Raw genomic sequence first — 24152 nt, forward strand, 5'->3', positions numbered from 1 at the left:
CAATCCATTCACCCTCCCTTTCATTTGCCCTTCCATTCTTTTACCCATGAATTCATCCTCCCTTTCACCCAACCATCGACTCTTTCACTGAGCCCTTTTTACAGCCATCCTTTCACTCATCCATCTTTACATCAATCCCTTCACCCATCCATCCAACCATCCATCCTTTCACTCATCCACCCTTTAACTCTGTCCATACATCCACCCATTCACTCAATTCATCCATCCATCCTCCCTTTCACTCATCTATGGACTCTTTCACTCATCCACTCTAACAGCCATCCTTTCACTCATCACTCTTTACTCCAATCCTTTCACTCATCCATCCATCCACTCATCCACCCTTTCACTCTGTCCATACATCCACCCATTCACGCTAGCCATCAATCCATCCATCCGCCCATCTTCACCTTGACTCATCCATCCATCCTTCAACTCATCCATTCTTACATTCATCCACTTTCATGCAGTCCATCCATCCATGCATGCTTCTATCCTCCCATTTACTGATCCATCCATTCCATCACTCATCGATCAGTCCTTCCACTCATCCACCCTTCTACTCCATTTATCCATCCACCAGTTCATCTGTTCAGCTATCTCTCCATCCTCTCTTTCCCTCATCCATCCATCCTTAATTTCATTCATCTATCCATTCGCTCATTCGCCCACTCTGTCACGCAACATATCCACCCATCCTCCTTCACTCATTCATCCATTCTTTCCCTCATCTAGCCATAAATCCATCCTTTCACTCATTCATCCATCTTATTTTAAAAACTTTTATACAGCGCGAACGTGACCCTAGTGGGTATCAGAGCACTTTACATATGAGTTGAGGAACCCATAGGTAGATAATTGTGGGAGAACAACAATGATATAACAGCCGGGAAAAAATGACAACAAAATGACATAAAGAGGCAGGCAATGGGACAATACAATTGCCAAGTAGGCCATCAATCAGCGGTACGTGATAGGACACAAAAGGACAAAAGTTTCTAGCTCAGCGCGGAGTTCATCAGTGTAGTTTTCACTTCCGTTTGAAGACGAGTATAGAAGGAATCAGTCTAGTTTCCGGAGGAAGGTAGTTCCAGATTCTCGGGGCAATACCTGAGAATGTACGATTGTAGAAATCCATCCATCTCCCATCTACGCTTTCACTCACCCTAATCCACCCTTTCACTCACACATTCATCCATCCCTTCAATATGCCACCCATGCACCCTCCCTTTGGTTAACGTTAATTATGAGCCTTTGTCTGCCGAGTTGCAGAAAGAGGAGGCCCATCAAGAACCCCCGCTGTTGCTGCTAAAGAGGGGGATTCACAACACCCCACTTTGCAAATGTGAATTCACACTCTGTATTTCCAAAATGTGAACGTGAACTTATAAATCTGTGTACATTAGATGGGTCTAAATCTGCTTCAATGGATGGCAAGTGAATGTTCCCTGTTGGGGGTGCCCCGGAAAGTCTATGTATACCCACAAACTTGTGAGTTTGTTGGCATTCACATTTTTAGGTCTCGCGCCTAGCGTTGCACTGCATAGCAGTGCTCGCGCAGCGAGAGTCCTTTTGTCCGGGGTTCAGAAATGGACCCTGGAATCGTACACGCTAGTGCTTGTGTTTTTTGTTTTGTCTTCTATTATTTGGCTTTTAGTGGCTGGATTTTTTAGACAGAGTACGCAATAGGCCAAAGGAGGGCGCATCGCTCCACCCACGGCCTATTGGTGTCTGTTACACGCACTAAAGCCTATCTGGTTTCAATTATCGTGCCCAAACACGGGCGCGATAATTGAAACCATATGGCTGTCTGTGGCGCGCGCACCATTGGCGGCTGTCTCTGCTTCCAAAAGCGATTGCTTTCGGTTTCGCGATCGCTTTACTTGTGGCTTTGCTTTCAGTTTTGCGATCACTTTACTTGTGGCTTTGCGGCTGCAATACAGTTTGTTGCCTAATTGGGAGGAATGCGTGGCTAATCTTTACGCGGTTACAAGGTAAAATAAATTAAGGCGGTTACAAGGCAAAGTAAATGAAAATATGCGGCAAATATTTACTTTGTTACAAGGTAAACAATGCGTGCCTAATAATTGCACTTTACTTCTCTTTTTCTAATGCCGCGTCAGGCTTACTGAAATAATTGACTGTATCTGCTTAGTTACAAAACAAGGACTCGTTGGGGCTAAGTCATATTTTCTGACTTGACTGAAAACGTGGGATTTTGAATAGAGTTCTTTCTCTTTCCGTTACCCGATTCCCTTAAGTTGTGTGTGGTTGTGTGTGTGTGTGTGTGTTTGTGTGGGTGGCTGTGTGTGTGTGGTTGTGTGGTTGTGTGGGTGGCTGTGTGTGTGTGGGTGGCTGTGTGTGTGTGGTTGTGTGTGTGTGTGTGTGTGGTTGTGTGTGTGTGGTTGTGATAGTTGTGATTGTGTGTGTGGTTGAGGTTGCGTGTGTGGTTGAGGTTGCGTGTGTGGTTGTGGGTGTGTGGTTGTGTGTGTGTGTGTGGTTGTGTGGTTGGGTGTGGTTGTGTGATTACACATCACATAATTACACTGTATTCAATACAACATAAATACACTCGACACATCACTCAGTACTACACGATTGCACATCCCATAATTACTCTCTACTTAATGCAAGATAAATACACTCCACACAATACCACTCTGTGCCACATTATAACACAACACATAATTACACTGTACTCAATGCGACATAAATACACACCTTTCACTCAAGTTCGTGCTATATAAAAAAAACAACAAAAAAAACAAGTGCAATGCAATAGGTCTCACATTACTGAATCTTTGAGCTGCTATTGGTGTTGCATTATTATTAGCAATGCCAACAGCTCAAACTTTAATAATGTGAGACCTATTGCATTGAAAATGCTTGTTTAGTATGATGTGAGATCAAGTCCTCCGGTGCCCATGATGTTGAGAATGCACGCATGTCACTTTGATAGAAAATGTTTAAGGTGAGCCTCTCTGCTTTAAAGTTCACAGACTTTGACGTGAGAGTATTTCTATTAAGTAGCATAACATTCAGGAAACGTAAAAAAGACAGAAGACAGAGCCTATTTAAAAAAAAAAAATAGTTTGAACTGAATTCATTTTTCTCATATCTCTTACCTTTTTTAACTTTTCAAACATTAGGAGCGACATATTTGTAAAACACGTATGCATTTCTTTTGCAGCATAAGTTAATAACCCATATATGTTTCTAAAAATCTACACAGTGCAAATTGGTACAAAAGAAAAAGAACATTGGTAGGCATATCTAAAAACATTAATATCGAGGGATTTCATGATTGAATAAAACACTGCTGCGAAACTGATTTTTTTTTATTGATTTTCTCACCAGTGTTCCATGCCCTGATTACAGAATTCCAGCACTCAAGTTTAACATTTTATTTATTCATTTGTTGTTTATTAACATGTTATCGATCTGTGCAATACAAAAGCAGGAATTAGCCTATTTGCATATAATGATGTGACAATTATCCAAACCATTTATTTTCAAAGTATTTTAACGTAATAATCAGGTCAATACTAATTTAAAATTCAAGTCAAATAAATCTATTACTTCCATCGACACTAAAACTGTTTACCCATGTTATTTTCCATCCCAGACCTGATCGAACACAGTAATATTGTAATACAATTATAAATATTCAGATAAAAAACATGCCCTTTTCAGTGGAGATAAATAAAACAAGTGTCACAGCAGTGAGGAATGAAAGAAATACAGTCAACTGGCTTTCAATCTAACAAGGGGTAGGATACATTACAGTTTGGTGACATGGAGTCACTCTTTTCTGCTATAACGAGATGATTTAAAAATAATGTGTTGTTTCCTGGCAATTATAATGGTTTTAATTGAGGGATTCCATATGGCAGACCTAATGTATCTCGTGATAGCTGTTGGCATGCAGAGGCAGGACACCGCCAACATGCATCATTTTAGTTTCATATCAAACCAGGTGTAAGGCATCAGCAAGAGTTGAGCACAAATCATGCTTCTTTTCAAAATAACACCTCCCAGTGGGATGAATTTAAAATAGGACTTATATAGGGGGATTTGACTGGTTTAACAATCTCAAGCCCTGCCAATGAATTAACCCACCAAGTTATAGCAGTCCCAGTCAGTCATGCAGATCAGTGTTTTCCCTCTATAGATAATTTGAAATATGGTCTTTGAAATGAGTCAATCTTGGCTTGGGGTAGATAGAACATATGCATTTAAAAAATAAAAATAAAAAGTTTTCTTTTCATGTTTTAAGAGCAGGGGCCACTGCCTACTCTGAGAAAACATTTTTGCTAGAAACTCTCAAAGGGGAAATGTCCCTTGGGGACCCCTTCTCTTTCACGAATGGGTTACCACCTACTCGAAATAGCATTTCGGTCGTGAAACATTCTTACATACCGCTGCTATTCGGTTATTAGTAAGGGATGCCCTACACATCCCTTCCTAATACCGAATCGGTATGTAGTCGCAATTCCAAATTGCGATTCGGTAACATGTTACCAAATCGCAAATTGGAATACATGCATACCATAATGCATTTTACCAGTAGCAAATGCATGATACATATGGCCCGATATCTTTTATCTGTATTTCCTGCATGTGTTAGCTTAATGTAGATGCAGTTGACACCTAATTAGCTTTCATCTCTTTTATTTTCCCCAAAAGTATATAAGGATTCAATGGCTGTATCTTTTTTTTTTTAAATTTCTGTTTTTTTATTTGCAAAAAGAAAAAGACAACGGAACAGTATGGTCAATCATCAGGCAATAGAGTCATTACAACACCGGTTTCATATAGGGCCAGCATAAATCAGGAAAGCGTGCACAGTATTTGACTTTAGAGTTCGTTCAGTTCACGTCTCCCAAGCCGGATCGGCGGGCCCGGGGAGGCTCACATATGTCCCCTCTGTATTCGTTCCACCGTGACCACACCTCCCCCCACTTTCGGGGGCACCCCCCGCGCCGTGTACACAGTCTTCTCTTGCAGCATACACCAGTCCATGTCCCTTTGCCATTCGGCTAGTTTCGGCGGGACGGATGCACCCCAGAGGCGGGCTATGTTTCGTTTTGCTACCATTTGCCCAAGTGTGACCCACAGTTTCCCTCTCGCAGGTAAGTCCGTGGGTTCCCAGATGTTCAGGAGGCATCTTTTGGCCTCTGGGCGTAAATTCACCTCCCATACCTCTTGCATGCAAGACACCACACGCCTCCAGTACCTCTGCACCCTCGGGCATTCCCACAGTATATGAAAGAAGGAGCCAGCTACACCGCATCCCCGTCTGCAGAGTCCCTCCCCCCCCACCGTCCCATCGCCTGCAGTCTAGTGCAAGAGATATACACTCTATGCAGTATTTTGAGTTGTATGAGCCGAAGTCTGGCCGAAATCGCCACCTCCCTCGGGGACGCCAGCGCCACCACCCACTCCTCCTCATCGATCTCCAGTCCATCCGCCACCCATTTCTCTTTAAGGGATCCGAGGGGATCAGGAGGATTATTGATAAGCTTCTTGTATGTAAGTGAGATGGCGTGCTCGGGCAAGTAAATGGCTGTATCTTGAGACTGGATTATTTGCATTTTGCAATTATTCTTATGAGCACTGTGTCTGCCCGCAGGGCGTTCCTGATTTGACAGAGATTTTGATTCTAAGATTGATTTATCTATAGTCTTTGTTTTTCTGGAGTATACAAACTATGTCTGTGCAGCGGAGGCAACAGCTCTATGCGATTCTCTGCTGTTCATTGCCCGTTAATCTAGAAACTCAGTATTATCTGTTTGTTTATCAGTGTCTTTAACTTTACCTTTATCCTTATCTTTGTGATTGTCTAAAATATCCTTGCCATTAACTATTATATTTACATTCTTTACTGTCTTTAAACCTTTCTACATTCACTATTGTCTCATTTCATGGCTCTCGTTAGATTATCCAAATGCAATGTAAGACTTAATAGGTCATTTGATAGATTTTCCACAGACGGTTATTGTGGGAGGTTATTTCATCTTCCTACAATCAATTCAACTAAACTCCAATAAGGCTCTTAAAAATCCAATGAAAACAAAGTTGCCAAAGCAAAACAATCACAAAAAAAGAGCTAGAGCTTATTGGTCTTTGGAGGGAAGAAAATAGTCACAAAAGACGCTACACATGTTTTTTAAGAGATTTGTATCCGCTTCCCAGAATTATTATTTTCTGTTAACAAGAGACATACAAAAAGGACAGGTTACAGATATACCCAATTACTCTTCAAATCATACAGCAACACAATTGGAGGTTACATTATACTCCAGTAACAATTCCATGTTTAAATGGCAGTTAGAATTTGTTAAATGAAATAATGGATAATTATACTAAAAAGTTGTTGGTTTCAACTGTCTGGAGATTTAATGTGACTGTAAATATTGACGTGATATTAACAAATGAATCTGCAGATAATCATGAAATCAGAAAATATCAACATTTAAAGAAAAACTAACAAGCCCCTTTTAAGGCAGTTTCTCATTTCAAAGGTCCACACGATTTGACTTGGAGCAGGTTGACAGAATTATTTGTGTCCACTACACATATATCTTTACAGCCAGGTTGAACTATTCCCATAGGGTTTAGTAGAATCCTCTGCTCCTTGGTGATAGCTTTCTGAATCACTTTGCTAGACTAAACACATCCTTGTTTGAAGCCCCCATTTAAACACCCAATTACCAATAGATTTGTTTTTCAAAGTTTAGCTCATTAGTTATAACTGTTAAAAATGTTTTCCATCTAAACTGCTTGTTTCCAGTTACAGTCTTGGTGCGCACAAGACAAAAGACTGCCACTCCTTGGGGAATATAACAATACATAAAACATGTGAACATGACCCTTTTTATGATGTATGCAGTGCGATTGTTACCAACAGCCATTAACCAATATTGCCAAAATGTATTCCATCCCCATGTCACAGTCCTCAGTTCTTCCTCCTTGACAGTGTCAGGCCACTCATCAGACATTATTTCTCTCTGCTCTACCTTTCTTTCTTCAATTAAATGTATTTCTTTCTGAAGACAATGGGAGTATGCTTTTGAAGGTGAATTCATTTCCTCATTCACTCATCCTCCTGGTGCTGTTAGAAGTGTTGAACCTTCTGTCCAAGTAGTATCTCATCACATTTATATATATTTACAAGAATCCACAAGGTGGGAAGTTGGAGCCAGATCAGCTGTGCCCATTAGGTAATGAATATTAGGACCAACCCATGCCATCTCCCAGACAGAGCTAGTGCCTACAATATCAGCCTGAAGTCTGGACCCTCATTTAGAAGTGGGCAGTATGCTAACACAGAATAGAAATGTCCTGTAGCTGAGTTACCATGTTTTTGTCTAGGCCTAAGGATGCACACATTAACCACAACTACTCTGTGGAGTGGGTTTGATTAAGTGACACAACTATGTAATTGCTGGCTGCTTCCAGACACAAATGTTGTAAGGATGCAGGATTGGCAGGTGCCAATCATGTTACTGCCATCTGTTCAGCATCTTATCTCCATATCTTACAACATGCAGTTAATGCATTTACCACTGTATTTTCCAGGATGTTCTTCATCAGGCTCACCACACATGTAATTTTCTTTAAGTTTCTACTACAGCGTGAAATATACATATTTAACATTCTTGATCTCAGCAAAAGTAAGGAACTTTCTAAAATGAATCATGTTATCAGATGAGCTCTTCATTTAAAAAGTATTTCATAGGTTTTAATTTACATTGCATAATTTCCTGACACATAGCTTGTGTGTATGATAAAATGATGAAACTGAAAATTGCTTCTTATTAAAAAACATGTCTATAGACCAGGTTATCTAGAAGATATGCAGTGGATAGCATGATGTGAGTAACAGTGCCCACAGGAGAAGTTACTTACCTCTGGGAATAATCTTTCTGGTAGATACTCTATCTAACCACAGATATATATTTTTTTTGACCCAGTATCGGAGTGCTTTACATAGCACCAGTTACGGTACATGAGGATACACATTCATTTTTGTTAGGCACAGGGAGATTAAGTGATTTGCCCAGAATCACAGAATGTTCAGCGTCATTGCCGAGACTCGAACCCAGTTCCCCAGATTCGAGATCGACCACCCTAGCCATTAGGCCAACTCCTCTCCCCATGTGAGATTCCTCACATTTAGAATATTCTCCAGGTGCCAGACTAGTTTGGGAAACTTTTTATAGCAGTTCTCCTGCGCACCACTAAGTGGCAGGATGTCACTCAGTGTAGTCTTTGTTCCACCCTCAATTTATGGAGTGGAGTTGTATATAAGTCCCACCTCTGCGTGCCAACATCAGTTTCTTGCTTTATAATTCCTGTGCCCTCGGATGGGGAGCAGAAAGCAACTATCAGTACCAGAGTGCAGACCTTTAATTTAGGTTATTTTTAGATGTTAAAAGTAGGGCATACCATGCATCTTGAAGGTGGGAGGGCAGTGAGGAACCTATGATTAGTGTCCACCATAAAGAGCGTTACCAAAGGTAAGTTACTTGTTCTTCTGATGGATACTTCTAAGCGCAGATTCCTCACCTTCATAATATATCCCGAACAGTACCACCCAAAGGTGGAGGGTCTGTGGAGTGGACTCAGACCAGAAAATCTTGCATGACCAATGGGCAAGATGCTCTTCCCTCAGACCTGGCTGTCAAGGCAGTAGTGCTTCATGAACGTATTCACTGATGTCCATGTCACAGCCTGACAGATATTGAAGGCAGGCACTCGCCATGCCAATGCAGTGGTGGCACCCTTAGACCTGGTGGAATGCGCTCTTAGAACTTCCAAAGGCTATTCTTTGGTCGGTGCATCACAAATCTTAATGCAGAGCACAATCCACTTCAACGGAGTCCTTTTCTGCACAGCCTTTCCCTTCCTCACCCGAGAAAGCTGATCGTCCATCCATGGTCCTTGGTACGAGCAAAATAAAACTTAGCTCTTTTGGGAACTAACCAATGGAGGTGAGGAAAAAACACAAAGGGAGACTGATGGGATGCCCAGTGAGGAAATATGTCACGACTTGCAGCCAGAAGGCCTCCCCAGTCCTCAGCACTGGTTTGTTTGTAAAGGAAGTGGTGTAGGGTCGAGCCTGGAGTTCACACATGTGACGATCGGGAGTGATTTCAATGAGGAAGACAGTCTTCATTGTCAAAAGACGTAACAAGCAGCTGTACATCAGCTCATAAGAAGTGCACATGAGGAATGTCAAAACCCAGTTAAGGTCCCGCTGTGGTGTAACAAACAGTTCAGGCTGCCTGTGGTGGCCTGTGTTTTGCCTGCCAGATCCACGTCCAGAGGCAGGGGAGACAGGCGCTGTCTGTATACTAACCACCTGGAGGAGCCTCAGAATTTCCCGAACTGGTGAGGAAACTGTTTTTCAGGGGCTGAAAGACCCACAGTACATGTTGTGCTTCTATTCTCAAGCTTTCTAAGGCAGAATCTACTTTTCAATGAATAAGCATAAGCCATCAGAAGGCATATCCATAAGGGTGGCCTGTATGTTTCCTGAGAAATCTGTGGATTGCACTCACACATGACTCCTTGGCACCACACTGGTGCCAACTTTTCATCCTAGGGATTCAGTGGCATCAATGGCCAGCACAAATCATGTATTTAGCTGCATGTTGGCCGTCTGGAATGGTCTGAACCAAGGAGGTCCTAAGTTGTTCTACAACTGCTCTGAAGATCTCCCTGGCCATGTCACAGAGGGTGTTTGTACACTGGCCCAATAAAATACAGCATTGGCCAACATCAGTGCCAGGCTAGCCGAAAGAAACATTTGTTTTCCAAATGCCTAAATACTCTATGACTCCCTCTCCTGGGAAGGGAGAAGCTGTGGCAGGTGGTCGTAGGGAATGAATTTGTGCTCTCCTTGCTGTTGGAAGCCCGGACCACCAGTCGCTCTGGAATAGGATGCTGTGCAATAAAATCAGGGTTGCCAAAAGATGATCTATGACATTTGGCTACCTCCGTATTCACTGGCAGACAAGAAAAGGGCTTAGTCTAAGTGCCCATTAAGGTGTCTGTGAGGATTTCAGTGAACAGAAGCAAGGGCTCAGATGAGGTTGGTCCAGGTTGCAAAATGCCTGTAAGGACATTTGTCTTGACTTCAACGGAAGGCAGTTGTGGGCCCAGAACCTAAGCCACCTGTTGAATTACCACAGCAAAGGAGGCACTGTCCCACGTTAGTGAGGGCTAAAAGGCATATTCAACCCTATATCAGGTGATGTATCAAGCCCACTATTCTCCTGAAAGTTCATGTAAAGACTGTCATCATCATAATGTGGGAGGTAAATCATCCCCATCTCCACCATAGTCATCTTCATTAGGTTGCAAGCTTCGGTTAGAGTCAAAGGCAAAAAAACAATAGAGCTTCTGAGGGTACCTCTGAAGTAGCGGAATCGTAGAATCAGACTCAGGTTGTGCGGGGACTGGGTGCGCTGTAGCGTATTCAGAGCGTGACCTCAGTCAGGATTGATCTGACAACGGTTCAGGGTCAGAAATCAGAGGTGTTACTAGATTCTCCTCCAGCATCAGTGGTGTTGGCACTGGCATCAATGAAGGAGAGCCTGACATGGGTGTCGGAGCCGAGCTGGAAGCTTGTCAAGGAGTTGGTGCGGATCCCATGATGAGTTCAAGGGGTTCACACTGTGCCAAGGATGGACCCATCAGCAGTAACTCAAATGATGGCCCCTGCACATCCTTAGGGCCCAAAGACACAACAGAGGGAGCCAGAAGAATGCCATAGATTTGCAGCATGGCCTCCTTAAAGGCCTCGACCTGCTGCAGAATCACAGATGGCCCGGGGAATTCAGGGCACATCAGGATCAACTGCGGAAACGACTTTTCAGTTGGAGAAGAGAGCAAAATCAGTCGACAACTTCACTCGCTTTCAAATTCTCATTTGAGAGAAAGTGGTGGTATGGAGTTTTCACCTTCAAATGTTCCCTCTTGGACTCATACTTACCGGAGGACTTCGACAGCAAAGAAGACTTCTCATGGGAGCATCCTTGGGAGTAGGAGCAAGTCTGGGCCTTCAACTTGAAGCGAGTGTGGGACTTGCATGAGGCGCATGACTACTTCTTGTGTTTGGAAGTTTACAGCTTTATGGTGCTGAATCGCCTTCAGGTGCACAAGGGCACTCTTAACCCATGACTTGGAGTCATGCCCTGAGGCCAAACACCAAAGACACACCTCGTATGGGTTCATGCCCGACATCTGTTTTCTGCAGATATAGCATGGTTTGAAGACAGTAGTTTTAGGGAGGGACATCTTCCCTTGCAAACTGGACATTGGCTTAGGAGTCGCTAAAAAACTGATGAAAGTGGAAGCTGAGCTCTGCATGCACGTTCAAAGATGCAGAAAGAAAGGAACTGATGTTGGGGAGCAGGGGTTACACTTGTATACAGCTCTGCTTTGTTACATCTGGGGCGGGTCAAAGCCTACGAGGAGTCGCACAGTATGACTAGCAGTGTGTGGGAGCACTGCTATGAAACGTTTCTGGATCCAGTTGACGCCTGGGGCATATATTCTAAAGGTGAGGAATCTGTGGTTAGAAGTATTCATCAGAAGGTTCTAATAGCATTCCTGCTTTAAAAAAGGATTCCAATAAAATATTGTTTTCTGGAAGGAATTCATATTACAGATGGCACATGTGCAGAGTTCAATTATTGGTACCAGAATGCTCTTGATGATGCTCTAGCAAGCGTCATAGGGAGACCTTATCCCTCTTAAAACGGTGTTGGAAAGGTAATGTGTGTAACTGGGATTTTCATTTTAAATTAACAAGTATACTTCTGTACTTTGGGGTCCTTGGTTGGTTTCTCATCTGCCTGAATCAGAGCAATGCTAATGAAACATTCCCTTCTCATGTTATAATGTATATTAATACAAAATCACAAAGTGACACTATCGGAGGAAAATACACTTAGCAATTTTTCACTTACATTGAAGGTGTTCTTCAAAGCTGGTCTCCTGGGTACTCTTGAAGAGATGAGGGATGAAAAGCTGGCCGAGCTCATCACCCGCACTCAGGCTCTTTGCAGAGGATTCCTTATGAGAGTGGAATTCAAGAAGATGATGGACAGAAGGTGCTGCATGGGTTCAAGAGGCAATAAAATTGATATTCATCAGTAAAGTACACCATCTGCAATGCTCACCAATGTTGTATTTTTTTTCCTTCAATAGAGATGCGCTGTTCACCATCCAATACAATGTTCGGGCATTCATGAATGTCAAAACCTGGCCGTGGATGAAACTTTACTTTAAGATTAAGCCTCTTCTGAAGAGCGCGGAGACAGAAAAAGAGATGGCAAACATGAAAGAAGAGTTTGGTAAAACAAAGGAAGCGCTGCAAAAATCTGAAGCAAGAAAGAAGGAACTGGAGGAGAAGATGGTAGCCTTACTGCAGGAGAAGAACGATCTTCTCCTTCAATGCCAGTCGGTAAGAGAAGAGGCATGCACACATAAAATTGATAATATAATTGCCAATATTTATTGTACATGTATGTACATTTCTTTCATCTGATTACATACAGGAAACTGAAAGCCTAGCAGATGCAGAGGAAAGATGTGAAGGTCTCATCAAAAACAAAATTCAACTGGAAGCTAAAATCAAAGAAATGGCAGAAAGACTTGAAGATGAGGAGGAAAGTAATGCGGAGTTGACGGCAAAGAAGAGGAAACTGGAGGATGAATGTTCTGAGCTGAAGAAAGACATCGATGACCTTGAGCTGACTCTAGCCAAAGTAGAGAAGGAAAAGCATGCCACGGAGAATAAGGTATGTGGTAACAGCAAGCTCTCAAATCCTCTTCTTAACATTTGCAATATTGAAAATATGCTAAACCTTTTTGAATATCTTCTATGTATCTTTCTTGAACTTCCATTTACAGGTTAAAAACCTTACAGAGGAAATGGCGTCACTTGAAGACAATGTTACAAAGATTACAAAGGAGAAGAAAGCCCTCCAGGAAGCCCACCAGCAGACCATTGATGACCTCCAGGCAGAAGAAGACAAGGTCAATGCGCTTACAAAAGCCAAAACCAAACTGGAACAGCAAGTGGATGATGTAAGTTCTTGATATATATTTGGACATTTTGCTTGATTAGCAAAAGGTTGCTTGAGAAAATGTATCAAGTGGACTTTATTTTAAATCTCCAGCTGGAAGGATCTTTGGAGCAAGAGAAGAAACTTCGCATGGACCTTGAGAGGTCCAAGAGGAAGCTTGAAGGTGACCTGAAGCTGTCCCAGGAAACGACGATGGATCTTGAGAATGATAAGCAGCAAGCCGAGGAAAAGCTAAAGAAGTTAGTATCAATTTGAAAAACTAAAGGAAATGTGTAACTGACTTCCAAAAATAACAAACAATTAGGTAACATTAAATACATTATTAGGTCAGTAAAAAATAGACCAATGTCAGATTAAAATAACAACTGCCTTTACTGGATGATGTACACTTATTTTCCAGGGAGGTATGCTTGTCACGGTATGATTCCACAAATGCCTCTGTCCCTGAGGCTCTGGAGTCACTTACACTTCCTATAAAAGAGAAGTGATACCTCCCTTTCACAAGCGATGACAGTGTTCATTAAGGTTACACCAGCACCAGGGTATGTCTCAAATAGACCCTATAGTACCTCTTTCTAACATCACATGATGTGACACCAGTGAAAGACTAGCCTTTGAATCAGGGAGGCATCATTGGCCTGGGCATCCTGGGTAAATCATTGAGAACTGCAGATACACTGCCACAATGTGGTCCACGGGCAGAGGAGGAAGGTCGAACACCAGCCCTATGCGGCAATACTGGTTTTTATGGTTTGATGCCCCAGTAGCTTTCTGGATACCTTACACTCTTATTTCACTCACATATTACTTGATAAATTACTGTCATAAAAAATTTCATAATTCTGGGCTCAATTTAGAAGTTGAAACCTGGATAAAGGCGAAATAGTTGGGAAGAAAAGGAACCTATCCGCAGTCATTTATTTATTCTCAATGGGAGGAATCTTCTCCGACAGGCGGCCGGCCTTCGCCTCCACTTGTCCATTGTTAGAAGAGGCGTAACTCCTTGTAAGTTTTTTAAAACACAAAACTGCTACATAGACAGCACCATACCTCCAATCAGTCTTAAATCTTTACATTTTTAACTTAGGAAAGAATTTGAAATCAGCCAACTACAGAGCAAGATTGATGATGAACAAACTCTGGGAGTCCAGTTGCAGAAAAAAATCAAAGAATTGCAGGTACTTTTCTGGAGATTTTGAGGTTTATGAATACATTTCTAAATAGTTGGAAATAGTTTGATTAGAACATGAGAACATTTATGCACATCTTTATTTCAGGCTCGTATTGAAGAACTGGAGGAAGAAATTGAAGCCGAGCGTGCATCCCGGGCGAAGGTTGAGAAACAGAGGTCCGATCTCTCTAGGGAACTTGAAGAAATCAGTGAAAGACTGGAAGAAGCTGGTGGAGCCACTTCAGCCCAGATTGAAATGAACAAGAAGCGTGAAGCAGAGTTCCAGAAACTGAGGCGAGACCTGGAAGAGTCCACTCTTCAGCATGAAGCTACTGCTGCTGCCCTTCGCAAGAAGCATGCAGACAGTGTTGCAGACTTTGGAGAGCAAATCGATAATCTGCAGCGCGTCAAACAGAAGCTGGAGAAAGAAAAGAGTGAATTGAAGATGGAAATTGATGACCTTGCCAGCAACATGGAGAACGTTTCAAAGTCCAAGGTAAAAAGAAAATCCTGTTAAGCAAATCTTTTTTTACGTGAACTAGACCATTTAATAAAGCTAGCATATAAAACATAAGTATAAAGTTCACAGTAAGGTCTATAGTGAATCCAGCATAGATTCACCTTCTAAGAACAGGAAAATGGCATAGCTATAGCTATCTTATCGGTACAGTGGAGTCAACCCTTTCAATTCTGTTCAACAGGCCAATCTTGAAAAGACAAGCCGGCTTCTGGAGGACCAACTCAGCGAGCTTAAGGCAAAGAATGATGAACATCAACGAATAATCAACGATCTCACAACCCAGAGGGCTCGCTTCCAAACCGAGAACGGTAGGCTGACAGCACCTTTTTGTACAACGTGTCAGAAATATCAAGAAATACAAACAATGCTCAAATGAATATTCAGAACAGCGGGTATTTAATTAAGTGGTTCTTATTTTCAGAGCAGTATTCATTACAAATGACTAATCTATCCTCTTGTTCGACCCTTTCTTAGTTCAGGACTCACAACAAAGGATAAAAAATTAGGGGGGGGGATGAGAAAACGGTCTGAATGATACGGAGCACAACCTAAATCAGAGAGAGAGAGATTTGAGAACAAGAGCTCAGTGAAGCAGCTAAAAAATAGTTGCTGAAGAATGCTGAGTGCCAGGGATAAGAGAATGAAGAACTTAGAGCAAGTCGGAGAGCTCAATGGCTCATCTTTTGGAAGCGCCTTCCTGCAGTGTGAAGTCAACATCTGTGAGACAGTAGTGTTTGCTTTGCTGCCAACAATCAGGACGTAATCACTGGTCTTTGAAAAGAACCTAAATTGGAACATGTAAACTTAATACACCATAGAATCCCTTTCTTCTGAAAATGTCAATATCTTGATTGGTAATTATAGACAGCAAGCAGCAGAGTTTATTGAGACCATGTTTGAGCAACTGTGGAAATCTCCACCACCAGGGCTAGCCCAGCTTTAGACTTTATCTTCACGTTTTTCCTCTCCCGTGGGGCAATCACTGAGAACACCATCCAACTTTTGAGCTGGTCATAGTCTTCTGGGAGTTCGCATACCTGATAATCCAAATGAAACGCGTGTGCTTGTATCACACTGGCAGTGGAAGAATGTCCTTGAGATCTAGGATGCTAAAATAGCAAAATGTGATGTTCTGCCAGTGTCAACTTTAGCTGCTGCTTGCTTCCTTCTCCCCACTAATCACCATGTGATAAACACGTGCGGGGACGTCCGGAGATACTGTCATTTTGATTCTTGATTTTACTTTCCGCAAAGAGTTGAGAAGACTGGTTTGGCATCTCCAAAACCACCACCAAAGAGTATACATTCAAGTCACGGAGGTTACTCCATGTCCCACCGGTGGGTACTGCACCTGAATCTGTTTGAGCAGATCACTCAGCTTTCTTCTTCCACTTACAAATGAACCTAGGCAATGCAAAGACTGATGAGGAGGGTTGATTTCCAACCTCCTGGGTGTTTTTAGCACAGCCATTACCATTACTGCATGAAGGAGGGGTACCTATACCGCCATAGTGAGAAACAGAGACTCTGGGTCAGATTTACAACAAAGAAATATATATAATTTACCCAGCTCCACATCCGGGGCGATTCCAGGGGGTCAACTAAAAAAAAAAAACAACTGGATAACACATTTTAATCATGACGTTTCTTCACTCAAACCAGTAGGAAGACTTTGTCAGGACTCTGACGCACTCACACTTAGACGATTCCTACTCTGTTTTCGAAGAAGCATACTCAAAATATCTAAAAGGGTTACATCAAAGCTGTCTAAAATAGCTTCAAGATCCCATCTGCTTCCCGAAAACAGCTGCCTACCACTAGTCCTCACTGAGTCTAACCTCAAATATGAGGTTGCTGAGACTTAATACAACAATTGATGGGGAGGTGTGAGAGCCATGGAGGACAGAGCCATGAAGGACAGAGCCATGGAGGACGGAGCCATGAAGGACAGAGCCATGGAGGACAGAACTATGGAGGACAGAGCCATGGAGGACAGAGCCATGGAAGACAGAGCCATGAAGGACAGAGCCATGGAGGACAGAGCCATGGAGGACAGAGCCATGGAGGACAGAGCCATGGAGGACAGAGCCATGAAGGACAGAGCCATGGAGGACAGAGCCATGGAGGACAGAGCCATGGAGGACAGAGCCATGGAGGACAGAGCCATGGAGGACAGACTCTGCAGACTCAATTTGCTTTAGTTTCGGAGAACCTCTCCCATTCGCTAAGGGGCCTCGCAAGCCATATCAGAATTGAAATAGAGTTAAAAACCTTCCTTTTCATAGAAGCCTTTGATCCGGCTAACACAGTATAGGACCACTCCCTCCTTCTAGTCTGGGATCTGGACCCCTCACCATCAATGCAGACATTGTAACACTGCAATTTCGCCGCTTAGTTCCACAGCCCAACGGCAACAAATGCCCGGCAAAGAATTCAGTTATTTTCTGGGTCTAGGGACTGTGCCTGCTGCTACTCAGTGATCACGCCTACGAAGCAGCGCCCTAGGAAGTGAGTAACCTATTTCATCGGGTATGCCCCTGCAAAACGACAGCCTTGACGCCCGTACTGAACGCCCCAGGAAGCAGCCATCAATCATTGTGCATCTGCAAGATCTGTAATGAAAATAAGAAAACAAAAAGTCACTTCTACTTATGCTGAACAAGAAAACAGCATGGTCAGACCACGTTGGGATCGCCAACTGGCCAGTGTTCTTCTAGCTCTGTGTTGTACAACTGCTGACCGTGAGGATTGTAGGCTTACGCGTTTGTTTTGAAAACTTAGCAATGAATGTCCTTACAATTGATGAGTTTTTCACTCAATCACAATCACGTTAGTGAATTTAGAGTTATACTGTATTGGAGTTTAACTTACCTAGGGGGAAACCCTTGAATGCAAACTGAATGTAAGTCAACTTTTATTGCAAATTTCAATACTCCCATGAGCACTGCTAAAAGTAAAAGTGCAGCACTCTTTCCGCAGGAAGACAAGCCCAGATGTCCAATCACATTGTATCCTGTCTTCTTTTTTTTGATTATTTTTTCTTTACCGAAGTCTATGAAATAGCAGCGCCGTGATAAGCAACTTGATATATATCGGTGATTCAATACGCTTTAACTCGATGAGTTGACCCTATAACAGGATCCCTGTAGATGATTGCACAAGAGTCAAAAAACAAACAACTGAAAAAATACCCTAAATTTTCGAAATTGTTTTGACCCACTTTACACTTAACACTCTTTACAAAACCTGGAACACATTTAAATTCTGCTGGAAGAAAAATTTCTTCTGCTTCCTGTTTCTTTCAGGTGAGCTGTCCCGTCACCTTGAAGAGAAAGAGTCGTTGGTTTCTCAGCTGTCGAGAGGAAAACAAGCTTTCACTCAACAAACTGAAGAACTGAAGAGGCAGCTTGAAGAAGAGACAAAGGTAAGATGTGTTCCCCTCTTGCTACCTGAGGACTAGAGCTGGCTACAGATATGTGTACAATATGATTTTTAATGTTCCCATGATCAGATTCTAGATTTATTGTCATATGAGTAGGGACACAATGCATGAAAGGAAAAGCTACTTACCTGTAGCAGTATTTATCCAGCATGTGTAACCTCCCCATTGACATACACTCTAGAATTCTTCTTGTAAGCAGGGAGGATCCTGAAAAACTGTTTCCGAACCGTCTCTAGCATAGGTTTCACCACACGCCTGTGCCTACAGTGCTATCATATGTAGCAACCAATTACTACATACTTCAGCTGGACGAATGTACCAGTTATCTCACCTAAGCTTTAAGTGTTTGTTTGATACTTTAAGCCTTGTAAGCAGCTGCAGCAAAAAAGATCACGAAAGGTTCTTTAGAGGATACCCATGCCAGAGAATAACAGGGTAGAGGTGGGTGAATTTTCACTCTCCAACAAGAGATCATCCACAGACTACACTTCACAATAGGGTACCAAGTAGTTACAAGTACGTGAGCACGGCAAATGAGTAAGCCGTCTATTTCTCGCTGACAACATTTCACAGAGAGACCGACGTCAACTGTGCATCAGCCATAAATCTGATTTAGTGCATCAGGTGACTAAATAAACCCATGGATGTCTGCAGAAAGTGTGAGATGCCTTCCACAAAGCAGCTTAAAAAGTGAAAGCTGATGTTTCCCAGTCATACAACCTTGACGGCTCCACCATGCATCTCTTGGCGGTAAGTTTTGGAAGTACGACTCCTGCGGACTACAATCCACTATAGAAGAAGATATGGAGAAGAGAAACTTGTCCCCAGAGGCATGGCACGAGCCTTACCTTTCCCAGATAATGCTACAATACCTACAGTGCTCTCTCCTTTATCCATTAACGCCCAATTTCACACAGATTTTACAGATATCTGTTGGGTGACAGAGCCATAGACCATGCATTGAATTGCACTTGTACAGATGCTGAATGAATAGAAGCCAGGGATAGCCAGTGCTACCCGTGTCTTTCCCCTTGTTACCCATAGTACTACCCTTGCTACCCCTGGCCTCAGGGATCATGAACGCCGTGGAAGGAAGAGGATGGATGTAAACATGGCTCCAGTGCCTTGTTTACGGCAAGTTGTTTCCACTTCTTCCCTTTTTTCTTGGTCTCCCAGGCTGTTAAAAGTATTGCCAGGCCACAGGATCAACTGTTTGCTGGCACCGGTGTGTGCTAGGTCACTTCCGGCACCCCTTGCAATTTGGTGAATCAATGTCCATAGCAAATTCTGATTACAAAATGGTGGGGCTCAGGAAAACAATGACTAGATTGAATTCAGCTAGGAATACACTTATAATCAGAGGAATAAAACTGGCTTACAGAAGAGAAAAAGGGAGCTTTGCATGAAAAAGAGCTTAAGATGCAAAAACAGATCAAAACGGATAGAAGATTTGTCAAAATGCGCCAGCATGACCCAGGCTTAGAGACAATGCTTCACCACCTATGGAAAATAAACAAACGGAAACAAAACATTTACTTCTACATTCTGGGGACCCACATTCACAAAACTCCCTCTTCCACATGTAACGACTGATTAACATGTAGGGATGTGTTAACCATGCAGTGACGTTTTGCATGCAGCGATGTGGTGGCATCTAGCTGTGTGTGAGCATGCATTGATATGCTTCCATCCATCTAAGCGTGCTGTAAGGAAGATGTACTATAAAATCTCTAATTCAAGTAAAGCGATTTTAAATAGGGATAGGTGGTCTTCATTGTCTACAGGACAGAAATCTAAGGCATATAAAGCTGGGCAGAATAAACTTGTACCATGGCACATTATTTAAAATCACTACTCTCCCGCCAAGTCTTACTGGCTAGCTGGAAAATGTGTGTTTTGGAAAAGGAGAAGGTCTAGCCACCAGCTGCCAGCCACCAGCCTCCAGCCACCAGCCGCCAGCTTCCAGTGCGCGACTTCGATGTCCACTCCATCATCCTTCAACGGCTAAACAGACAGGCATGAAAAAAAGATATGAGGTGGCCGTCAAAGAGCCGACTACACTAACCATCACTCTGTGCATGCAACAATAGCCCTACCTCCTCTCTTCTACCAAGGAGTGTTTAGACCATCATGGTAGATCTGGAAGTAAAACTCCACTTAGAAAATTAAAGTCTCTGCTCAGCTTTACTGCTGCAAATAGAGTTCAACCCACACATCTAAACATTATCACCGACACACTTACCACTAACCTTTTTTCATTGGGAAGGGGAGATGTTTTTCATCAGACTACAGGCCTGATTTAGATCTCGCGGACAGGTTACTCTGTCACAACGGTGACGGATATTCCGTCTGCTGAAATCTAAATCCCATAGGATATAATGGGATTTGTATTTCAGCACACGGGATATCCGTCACCGTTGTAATGGAGTAGTGTGTCCGCCGAGATCTAGATCAGGCCCCGTGTGTCTTGGTGCATCAGTGAAGCAGCAGATCTACATGTCATAAGCAGATTCACTGTAAACTGTATGTCCATGGGACGGGCAAAATAAAGAAAAATCTGGGTGATGCTCTTCATAACCATTTGTCAAGAAGGCTAAAAAAAATAGGCATATGCATTATTTCTAAGATTGTATTCTGATTGCAAATGTGTAGATTACTGGTAAAGTGTGATTTTGAGATGGTTTTGCTGTCAGCTGTAGACCTTTTTTTATCATAAACTACACTTCTGGTTGCTGTTAAATGTCATATTCAAGTGATCAGACCATCACAGCAATTATAAGAAAACATTAATTTTTGGAAACCTATTGTGCCGATGCAAGTGTGGCATGCTACCTTTAGGAAGGAACTATGATCAACCAGACTGAATGTCCATCAAGAAATTTGCAATATATATATTTGTTTGTTTGTAGGCCAAGAACGCCCTGGCACACGCCTTGCAATCCGCCCGACATGACTGTGATCTGCTCCGTGAACAATATGAGGAGGAGCAGGAAGCCAAGGCTGAGCTCCAGCGGGCAATGTCCAAAGCCAATGGGGAAGTTGCCCAATGGAGGACCAAGTATGAAACTGATGCCATCCAGCGCACAGAGGAACTGGAAGAGGCCAAGTATGTCATGTCCAGTAAATGATCAATGCTGCTACATCACCCATTAAATGCATGGAAATAGTCAGACTCAATGTTTCTCCAAATTTTACAGGAAAAAACTTGTTCAAAGACTTCAGGATGCCGAGGAACAGGTTGAGGCGGTGAACTCCAAGTGTGCATCTCTGGAAAAGACCAAGCAGAGACTACAATGTGAAGTGGAGGACCTCTTGATCGATGTTGAGAGAGCGAATAGTGCAGCCGCAGCTCTTGACAAGAAACAGAAGAACTTTGATAAGGTAGTTGATTTGCTACACTTACAATTCTTAATACGGACAGATAAAAATTAGTGATCACTTGTCAATGGAATTCATATACAATGAAAACAAAACCATTTTTTTCTGAAATGTAGGTCCATTCTGAACTGTAAGTATAGGACACGTTGTGAATTCACTTGCCAGATAAATGAATGAAGAACTATAAGTGGCATTATTCTACCTCCTATAATTCAGTAGGATTGTGCAGGGCATCAAAAAGAAACCAGTGTGATTATCCATCAGCAAGCCTCCAAAATTGTATGGTCTTCGAGTAGACATCTCCAAATAGATCAACAAGAAGTATACCATGTTTGCAAATGTTTTAATTATGTGATTATGGATAAAAGAGTTGAGGTAAAATCTGAATTTCTAAAGCTTGATGAGAAATGTTTATCTTTAATCATATAGCCTGGTGATTGGAAAACCTTACCACTAAGAATGGCAACATATGCGAATATTGAAGACAGAAGATATTGTGAATAAAGACATAGAAAAAGAAAAATTATAGTGAAATACAAATAACGTATATGGAAAAGAAGCGTATTTTATTGCGGGATCCCAGATACAAACCAAATGACACAGCTCCAGGTGATGTTTAGGCAGTGTCCATGTGCTCCTCTTTCATTCATTTTTCTTGTACGTATCCCTCTCTGGTTTGATACTTTCAGCCCAAAAGTGCAGTGCATCTCTTGCTAGACTTCAAGGCAGCTAGACTCTTCTGATAATGCCCAAAGAAATAAATGTAGTGTCTCTCACTCACTTCTGAAGACATTTGCCTTGTATTAATCATTAGCTTGTAAAGTTAGACAGGGTCTGGAAAATGATACACAGAAATCATTCATCTCTGTTCTCCACCATTGGCTCTCATTAAAATATGACATCATTGGTCAAGTTTTCTCTGTGTGCGCAGAAACAAGTTCTGGCCATTGAAACCGCCATCACTAACACTCTTTGTGGACAGGTCCTGGCGGAATGGAAGCAGAAGTACGAGGAAGGGCAGGCTGAGCTGGAGGCAACTCAGAAGGATGCCAGATCCTTGAGCACTGAGCTCTTCAAGATGAAGAACGCTTACGAGGAATCCCTGGACCATCTTGAAACCCTAAAACGTGAAAACAGGAACCTTCAGCGTAAGTTTCAAAACTGTGTTATCTTGTACCCCGGGACTGGTAAAGTGCCTTTCAAGCAGCGTATCATAGAAACAATGCCTTGCCACGTCACTGTAATATGACATCACGGGAAGTCCTAACAAGAACTTGGTATCTGCTAACACCATGATATTATGTGCATTTATTTACATACCAAAGACTATGAGTGGATATAATTGATTTTATAAACAATTGTATCCAGATCTTTCATGTGATTAATGGTCTTCCATAAATAGAATCACTCACCCAGGTGTAACTCTTTCCTAAATGTTTGTTCACACAGAGGAGATCTCAGATCTCACTGAACAGGTTGCGGAGGTTGGAAAATCCTTACATGAACTGGAGAAAGCCAAGAAGCAGGTTGAGCAAGAAAAGTCTGACTTTCAGACCGCCCTGGAGGAGGCTGAGGTACGTAAACGATGACCTCTCAATAGCAGGCTTGGTGAGTTCCAGTGTGACAGTAGTGCAGTGATATTATCCATCTGGGAATGGTCTCTTATCCTCTCCGTTCTTTGCAACAAAGGGTTCATTGGAACATGAGGAAGCCAAGATCCTGCGCATTCAGCTTGAGCTCAACCAGGTGAGGTCAGATGTGGACAGGAAAGTTGCTGAAAAGGATGAGGAAATTGAACAGCTGAAGAGGAACTGCCAGAGGGCCTTAGAAAGCATGCAGAGCGCACTGGACTCTGAGATCAGAAGCAGGAATGATGCCCTGAGGCTGAAGAAGAAAATGGAAGGAGACCTGAATGAACTAGAGGTTCAGCTCAGCCACGCCAACCGCCAGGCTGCAGAAGCTCAGAAGCAGCTGAGGAATGTACAGGGTCAACTCAAGGTACTTATAACTGCATCAGCTCAAACTGTACTTATCATTGTATCCTCCTTGCCAATTTAAAGATAACTAATGCATAAAATGTTGCCTTGCTCACAAGGATGCAATACTTCATCTTGATGATGCTGTTAGAGGACAAGAGGAGTTGAAGGAACAGGTAGCTGCCATTGAACGCAGAAACAACCTGCAGCAGGCGGAACTGGATGAAATGAGGGCTTCTCTTGAACAAACAGAGAGGGCTCGCAAAGTTGCTGAACAGGAACTTCTTGATGTCAGTGAACGCGTCCAACTTCTTCATTCTCAGGTAGACCTCTTTTCATGAAACAATGGAAAATAATAAACTGCTGATGAAACAAATGTCTAATTTGTGCTTTGGATGTCTTTGTTTGTAGAATACCAGCCTTATAAACACCAAGAAGAAGCTTGAGAGTGACAATTCCCAGCTCCAGGGTGAAGCAGAGGAAGCCATCCAGGAAGCCAGGAATGCTGAGGAAAAAGCCAAGAAGGCCATCACTGATGTAAGTACTATAGCTTAGCTAAAGG

The 24152-nt window shown here is 42.5% G+C and overlaps 1 protein-coding gene across 2 annotated transcripts in view; it reads left to right on the forward strand.

Annotated features, from left to right (window-relative positions):
• The window catches only part of LOC146797033 (myosin-4-like), a 79196-nt gene that overhangs the window by 40204 nt on the left and 14840 nt on the right, over window positions 1-24152 (forward strand). For both annotated transcript variants that reach the window (XR_014969673.1, XM_085629638.1), the window contains exons 20-35: window positions 11989-12125; window positions 12223-12478; window positions 12573-12815; window positions 12928-13104; window positions 13197-13342; window positions 14191-14281; window positions 14381-14770; window positions 14976-15102; window positions 18100-18218; window positions 21146-21342; window positions 21434-21617; window positions 22597-22762; window positions 23064-23188; window positions 23304-23612; window positions 23710-23913; window positions 24002-24127. Coding sequence is in view for 1 of the 2 variants with exons in the window: in XM_085629638.1 (XP_085485764.1) it covers window positions 11989-12125; window positions 12223-12478; window positions 12573-12815; window positions 12928-13104; window positions 13197-13342; window positions 14191-14281; window positions 14381-14770; window positions 14976-15102; window positions 18100-18218; window positions 21146-21342; window positions 21434-21617; window positions 22597-22762; window positions 23064-23188; window positions 23304-23612; window positions 23710-23913; window positions 24002-24127 (2997 nt within the window). In the remaining variant the exon portion in view is untranslated. The remainder of the gene's footprint in view (window positions 1-11988; window positions 12126-12222; window positions 12479-12572; window positions 12816-12927; window positions 13105-13196; window positions 13343-14190; window positions 14282-14380; window positions 14771-14975; window positions 15103-18099; window positions 18219-21145; window positions 21343-21433; window positions 21618-22596; window positions 22763-23063; window positions 23189-23303; window positions 23613-23709; window positions 23914-24001; window positions 24128-24152) is intronic.

This window comes from Triturus cristatus, chromosome 10 (genome assembly GCF_964204655.1).
Source record: "Triturus cristatus chromosome 10, aTriCri1.1, whole genome shotgun sequence".
Classification (NCBI taxonomy): Eukaryota; Metazoa; Chordata; class Amphibia; order Caudata; family Salamandridae; genus Triturus; species Triturus cristatus.